The following is an 8,137-nucleotide window of genomic DNA, read 5'->3' as shown; positions in this document are numbered from 1 at the left end:
CATTGAGTACCTGGCTCTGATTGACTACACGAGTGCGGATATCAAACACTGACACAAAAATGACCACATAGTAACTTCACAAAATACACATAATTTCTACTTCACCTGCTTTTATCGACAACCAGGATTAGGTATGTAGACTACTACTTCAAGCTACAATAATTTACCTAATTCTTAGTGAATAATTAGAACTGCTCGTAATATTTGTGTTGGTAGAAATAAAAAAAAACAAATATCATATAAATAATTGAGAATATCTTTTAATATCATTTAATTAAAACTATACAACCCTTTAAGTAAAACAGAATAATTAAAGAGCCTGCGTGTCATACAAGTTTGTCACATGTTCTATTTAATAAGACAATTCAAATATGTAGGCTAGTTCTGACTAAAAGTAATGCTTTTAATTTTACAAAATGTGTAGAGATAAATGTATAGAATTAAATGTAAAGAATTATATAAAGCAAATGTTTCCAATTTTTTTTTAGAATATAATAAAATATTAAAATGGTTATAAACATTTCAAATTACCCTCTTTTTTAAAAAAATAAACGAAGTTTTTAATATTTTAATTAAGCACAAATATAAATATTGTATCACATTAATGGGTTTAAATGTTATCACCGACAGAAAGATTCTCCTTTAAAGAAACAGACTGGATCTTCCTTGTTTGAGTTGTTGTAAGTATTTACGATTACTAAACACATTTTACAAAAAAGATAAATATTACTATAAATACCTGTTTACTATAAATAACATAGAACAGCAGCAACCAAGAACATACTTAAAGTGGTTTTAGTTCCAATGTTTTTGCTGTGTTTTGATTGGCTGTCGTCTGTTGTTGTTGCTGTGGGTGGTGTTGTGACGCTGTGTGTGGTAGTGGCTGCGGAGGTTGGATGTTGTATGGTGGAAAGATCAACACATTCGCCATTGACAATCACCATGTAATCGTGTTTACAGCAAATCGTATTGCTAAAACCACCACAGTGTTGTTTGTCGTAATTTAAACTCAACTGATCACCCGTACCACAGATGTCGCAGGACTCACACTTGCCGTCGCATGTGCTACCAGAAATAGACCTGAAGAACCCATACTCACACATGATCTCACTGTCTCTTGTCGATGTACAATTAGCGTTCTTAATTTCATACTGCAAGAAAATAATATAAACTATTGAGTTAAAAATAATAATTTGAGCTCCCATGTTCTTTTTTATCTCAAATTTAAGTCAAAAATTTACAACCGAGAAGTCGCTTACACCAACAGAGAGAATTTATTTGTTTCAAAATTGTTTAACTTTATTTTGAAAAGTACGACTTTAGTCGAATTTAAATAATTCTTTATTTGCAATTAGTTAAATCCAAAGCTAAGTCAAATCTTCGCAATTTCCAACTTTAAACGTATTCTATTGTTTTTAAGCTCCACATGAAGATATCAGACTTACCTGAACGGGTTCCAGACATTTCTCACACGTCCCAAACCCACGTTCAACCATCAGCTTGGTCACGAAGGTGTCTGGAGGACATGGTAGACACGACTGTGTTTTGACGTCTTTAAACTGACCAGCATCACAAGAGCTTATTGGTCCTGGTGTCTGTTGGGGTGGGGGTCTGGACGGGATGTCAGGGTCACAGCCCGTCCCACGGGCAGACCCCAGGGTAGAGACCACCAGCATCACACGAAGAAGTCCACTGAGTTCATTCATTCTTATTTTCTTCTTCTAAACGAGGCATCTTTAAACGAACGAAAATAGTTTGTAAGTAAATAGCAACACATCTTGCATGGGCTAATTGAGAATATTTTTTTTGTTTTTAGAAATAGGTTTTAACTGACTTAAACATAATTGACCACAAAAATGTACCCAACCACAAATAACCTACCAAAGGAACATAATGTGTGACTTTTTATAAATAAAACAAGTTTATACATTTTATAACATCATTCTTATGATTGCAATAAAAATAAGAAAATTAACACGCATGTTATTGAGTTGAAATCTTATGATATAAAAGTACATGTTCTCTCTTTCTCTGGCTGTCACCATTTCTTCTGAGGTTATGAGATCATTATCTTCAGCAATATATATATATATATATATATATATATATATATATATATATATATATATATATATATATATATATATATATATTTCACAGTGTGTTGAGTGTTACTAAAAATGTTAATTCGTAGATATGTGGTTTTTGAATTGGTAGCTTATAATGAATAGACCAGGAAGCAAACGTAGCTGAGACATGGCTTTGAATGAAACAACAAATCAATATCAAATATTTAAACTTTAAATGTGCTAAATATAATTCTAAATAACTGTAAAATTAAAGACAATGTAATGCAAAATTAATGTAGATGCCTATTTTATCAGCGTCTTACCGGTATAAAAGTTGATGTCATGGTCTCATTTCAATCCACCAATGACATTCCAAACGTTCTTGATATTTAGAACGTACGTCACTAGCACAGTGACGCAATTCACCTGCCGTGTTGATTTTTTTGAACTTTCACTTCAAATATTGATTTATTGATTTGTTGTATGTGTCAAACACCAATTTGCTTTAAAGTATTATCGTCGCTCGTAGTCCGTCCTAAAAACACGGTCAAGATCGACAGAAAAACAAGTTTGGAGTTCTACGTCAATAAGTTACGTGAGGTAATAATCACATAAAGACAAGGAAAACAACAAAGAAAAGTAAAGACCTAAGCGATATTTAATTTTCAAGAATTAATTATTTGGAGCCGGACATAATCGATAATCTTATAAACACTTCTAAAAAATGGAAACAAGTAATTGGGTGCATTAGATTCACTAAACACGATATACCGTTTGTTTTAGTGCTGATTCAAAATATTTTCTGTGAAAACGAAACAAAACACTAAACGGCAAGAAACAATATCAATTGGGTCTCTTTCCTAGAAGATTACGTCGTTACTTCAACCACCCTACCTCCCCCTCTCTACTACCCCCTACCTGAATTTACTGTGTAGTAGAACTGTGATCCAGTTTTCACCTTGTACACATGTGTGTAGAGAAAGTACATACAAAGTGTATTTGACATTCTCATGATCAGGCCAACTGTCCTGTATTGAGTCTATTCGTTATGGGGGTATTGATTTCAGCCTACAGGACAATGTGTCTTGGACGTTATGTCCACATAGTAAAATATTGAATCGTTTCACTATTGACTGTGAGGTGGTGGCGTGGGCATGTGTGAGGTGGTTGTTTTTTTTTTGGGGGGGGGGGGTTTACCCCCCTCTCCCAAATTGACTTCCAAATAAAAATTATCACTACATACTCCTTCTACTTTATGCCTATGGTTTATTAATTTATATAACAATTTTACGTTTTATACAACCAGTCTCTAGTTATGAGCCTATTTATATGTGAGGTAAAAAAAATCAACCCCCCACCATGACCAATAGCTGCCTACGCCACTGGATTGAGGTAATGCCAGTTCCAATGTCAGGGACAACTCTCTTCCTATTTCGGACACAAGGGTACCAACTAACGATAGCACCTCCAGTGTACCAACTAACGATAGCACCTCCAGTGTACCAACTAACGATAGCACCTCCAGTGTACCAACTAACGATAGCACCTCCAGTGTACCAACTAACGATAGCACCACAAGGGTACCAACAAACGATAGCACCTCAAGGGTACCAACTAACGATAGCACCTCAAGGGTACCAACTAACGATAGCACCTCAAGGGTACCAACAAACGATAGCACCTCCAGTGTACCAACTAACGATAGCACCTCAAGGGTACCAACAAACGATAGCACCTCAAGGGTACCAACTAACGATAGCACCTCAAGGGTACCAACAAACGATAGCACCTCCAGTGTACCAACAAACGATAGCACCTCCAGTGTACCAACAAACGATAGCACCTCCAGTGTACCAACTAACGATAGCACCACAAGGGTACCAACTAACAATAGCACCACAAGGGTACCAACAAACGATAGCACCTCAAGGGTACCAACTAACGATAGCACCTCAAGGGTACCAACTAACGATAGCACCTCAAGGGTACCAACTAACGATAGCACCTCAAGGGTACCAACTAACGATAGCACCTCAAGGGTACCAACAAACGATAGCACCTCAAGGGTACCAACAAACGATAGCACCTCCAGTGTACCAACTAACGATAGCACCTCCAGTGTACCAACTAACGATAGCACCTCAAGGGTACCAACTAACGATAGCACCTCAAGGGTACCAACTAACGATAGCACCTCAAGGGTACCAACAAACGATAGCACCTCAAGGGTACCAACTAATGATAACATCACAAGGGTACCAACAAACGATAGCACCTCAAGGGTACCAACAAACGATAGCACCACAAGGGTACCAACTAACGATAGCACCTCAAGGGTACCAACTAACGATAGAACCTCGTGTTACAGCTGCCTTAAGTCCTTCGACAATGTAGAGCAGAAAAACAAATGGGGTTAGAGAGCAGGCACTGGTTCCACGGCAAAAGTTGTATGCCACCCAACAGAATTTTTTGTGACATCACACTATAGACACATGCCAGTCACAGTTTTTGTACTGTGTACTCTAGCAACATGCCTGCCATATTTACTGTGTACACTAGTTACATGTCAGCCATACTTTATGTACTGTGTACTCTAGCTACATGTCAGCCGTACTTTGTGTACTGTGTACTCTAGCTATATGTCAGCCATATTTACTGTGTACACTAGTTACATGTTAGCCATACTTTGTGTACTGTGTACTGTAGCTACATGTCAGCTATATGTCAGCCATATTTACTGTGTACTCTAGCTATAACGAGACGGAGTGTTCTAACGGTAGAGAGCTGGACTGCTAACCCGTTAGTCTCGAGTTCGAATCCGGGTTCAAGTCAGTAATCCGTCCCTGAGTCCACCCAACTCTGATGGGTACCTAACTCACGTTAAGGAAAGTAAAGACGGCTGGGCATAGTGCTGACCACACTATCTCTTCATATGCCGAGGTCACTGAAAAAAGTGAACTCTACTTCATTTGCCCATAGACCTCAGGTTTGAAAGGGAAACTTTACTTTACCTTAATCTAGCTATATGTCAGCTAGTTTTACTGTGTACTCTAGCTATATGTCAGTCATACATCTAGTATTGTGTACTCTAGCTATATGTCAGTCATACATGTAGTATTGTGTACACTAGCAAGGAGCCGAGTACATCAAACACACGTTACTGTCTGAATCTGTGTAAGACAATTACGCTGCCGATAGATTGATATTAATTTGTAAAGATCTTTACTTAAATTAAAACACAGATAGTCACATACGCCATCCTAACCTTTATTGACATACACACGCCAATTTTCTCTGGGCGACCACACAAAGAATAAATTAAAACAATAGCATTTTTATTTTTACTCACATTAATTCAAAGCTACACATAGTCAATTTGACGGTGTGTACAAAACTAAAGGTTTTGTCCCACCAAGTAAAGTCCACACACCTACAGAGACTAGTTGCCAAACCAGCTAGAGTCGACACACACACCTACTTCAATGTAGTCTAAAAAAAAACAACACACAATAAAACTGCCAGCTACACACAGACTTACTTCAATGTAATCTAAAAAAAACAACATACAATAAAACTGGCAGATACACAGAAAGCTAGATGCCTCTCATGATAGGGCCTACAAATCGTCAATCAAAAGGCACTAAAACTACGTCAATTTTATCTACAGTATATACACATGTTTCTGATACTGTAATTGTAAATGAAACTACAAACAATTGTTACCATTACATTATGCAGGGGCGTAGCGAGGGGGGGGGGCGGGGGGTGCGGACCGCACCGGGTGACACCATTTAGGGGGTGACACCAAGGCAAAAGATAGCAAAATATATAGAGAAAAACTTGAGGGGGGTGCAAATCGAAAGTTTGAGGGGGGGGGTGCAAATCGAAAACGTTTGTCCCCGGGAAGGGTCGCAACGCATATGGGGGGGGGGGTGACACCATTAAGTGCCGCACCGGGTGACACCCGACCTCGATACGCCACTGCATTATGTTAAGCAATATACAATTTGTAAGTTTCAAGTTTGTCATCAACTTCTAGTTCTAGTACTTTCCTACCAGTATTTTTCAATCCAAATTTAAATATTGCAATTTAATCGGTAAAAAATATTTCAAAAATTGAAAAGTATTTTTAATAAATACTACCGCTTTTGTTAAATTATTTAAAATCCTAAACAATGATAATGATAGACTAGAAGATGTAGACTATCTTAAAGAGAAATGTAGGCTACGTTAGATAGTGATTCTGTAAAAAGAAGAGTACAGTTGGCCATTGCTTATTCGAATCCGTAACAAGTTGTCGTAAACGTAGTAACAATAGAAATAACCTATCCTTAATTTGATTCTATTATTAGTAAAAAAAAAAACGTGCTGCATTTTTTGGGTACTCTTGAAATTTTAAAATCTTTAAGGCAAGAAATAGAAACAAATAGCCGCCATGTTTACATTGTAAGTGGGAACCCTGTTCATAGCAAATAATTTAGTCCGAAAATGTATATCTCTCCCTGGCTGGCGAGATTTGGAATTTAACGCGAGAGAGACCGAGACTTACTAGCCCTATTGCACGATGATCGTTACACACGACCAACGTACAATGTGGCTTGTACTTCACCGTCTAAATAGCTAACATTGCTATGCACATACATACCCTATGTTCTGATATTATTGATTTAAAAAGCACTATGAGAAAAGTTGAACATGCTTTTATCTCGCTTTGCAGGAACCAGCTAGCCTTCTATATAATTGTAAAATTAAGAATAAATAACTCATTATAAAGGTGTATTAGACGATAAAAATAAACACAATAATTGATAATTCTGCGCCCTTTGAACTAAACTTGTATAAACATGTATTATGATTGTGAAAATATACGAACATATGATATGAATGTACATAACAATGCTAGCTATTGAGACTGTGAAAAGAAGAAGGAACTGAGTTTTATTTACAGTATTGGACGAGCAAGCTGAGTTGTAGCTAACTTGATGTTCAAACTTTGCAGATGTTTTATCACGTGCTACTTGCGGTATCAATGTCGTAGTAATTGTTGTTGTTGTTGTGGTGGTTGTTGTGGTGGTCGTTTTGTAGACACAGTTCTCATCCATGTTGTCGTCATAGCAACAGATGGTGTCGTTAGCCTCCAGACACGACCTCGCCATGTAGTCCTTGTAGAACTGCTCACCTAGACCACAGACGCTGCAAGCCTGACAAGAGAAGGCACAATGGTCGCTGGCGTCCCTTACCTTATAAAATCCTGGCGTACATGTTATCTCTGTGTTTCTTGTAGGAGTGCACGCAGACTTTATTTTTTCGTTCTGAAAGTAAATTTTAAAAATACGATATTAGTTTAGCAATTTACTCTACGCTCAAAATGATATTTAGGGAGGATCAAAACCTAACTACAAAACATAAAATATAAAAGCCCATGTGCGCCCTTCTCTCTGTTTATCTGCCAAATTATGTCCGAGTCTTTGCGAGCAAAAGTGTTTTATTGTTTGCTTGTATACTGGTATTTCTTCTAAGAACGCTGCAAAGCACAACGTCTAATCTAGTTATATATATATATATATATATATATATATATATATATATATATATATATATATATATATATATATATATATATATATATATGTATATATATATATAATTATACACACAAGACGTACCGGCCAGGCCCTCCAATTAACTTCTCAGTAAAAGGCCGTAACTTGGTGCTCTTTGGGCAGCATATACGCTGTGCTGCCTGGGTTTAGGTATTTATACTATTGAAAATATATATATATATATATATATATATATATATATATATATTATACATATATATATATTTTATACATATGTATATATATATATATATACTTATAAATACCTGTCGTGGTGTGCTACATCTAAGGCATTCTGCTACTTTTTTATTCGCCATGTCTTCCGTCATGAAGTAACCGTTAAGACAGGCGTCACATTGGTGTAGGCGGGTGTTGTAGTACGTCCCAGCACCACATTTCACCTGCATTATTCCTGACTCACCCAACATCTCTGCAGCTCTCGTCCCTGGGAATGATGGAATGTCA

At 36.9% G+C, this 8,137-nt stretch overlaps 1 protein-coding gene across 1 annotated transcript; it reads right to left on the bottom strand.

The window, feature by feature from the left end:
- Positions 1-295: 295 nt before the first annotated feature.
- Positions 296-1,726, bottom strand: LOC131951434 (tumor necrosis factor receptor superfamily member 9-like). Its single transcript, XM_059313841.1, has 2 exons — positions 1,446-1,726; positions 296-1,151 (listed from the first exon to the last, which is right to left on the bottom strand). The coding sequence occupies exons 1-2, from the start codon at positions 1,704-1,706 to the stop codon at positions 747-749; spliced, it is 666 nt and encodes a 221-aa protein (XP_059169824.1). The 5' UTR covers positions 1,707-1,726; the 3' UTR covers positions 296-746.
- Positions 1,727-8,137: the final 6,411 nt, after the last annotated feature.

This window comes from Physella acuta, unplaced genomic scaffold, assembly GCF_028476545.2.
Source record: "Physella acuta isolate Inbredline_101_S28 unplaced genomic scaffold, ASM2847654v3 ptg000065l, whole genome shotgun sequence".
Classification (NCBI taxonomy): Eukaryota; Metazoa; Mollusca; class Gastropoda; family Physidae; genus Physella; species Physella acuta.
This window is presented reverse-complemented; position numbering and strand designations above follow the sequence as displayed.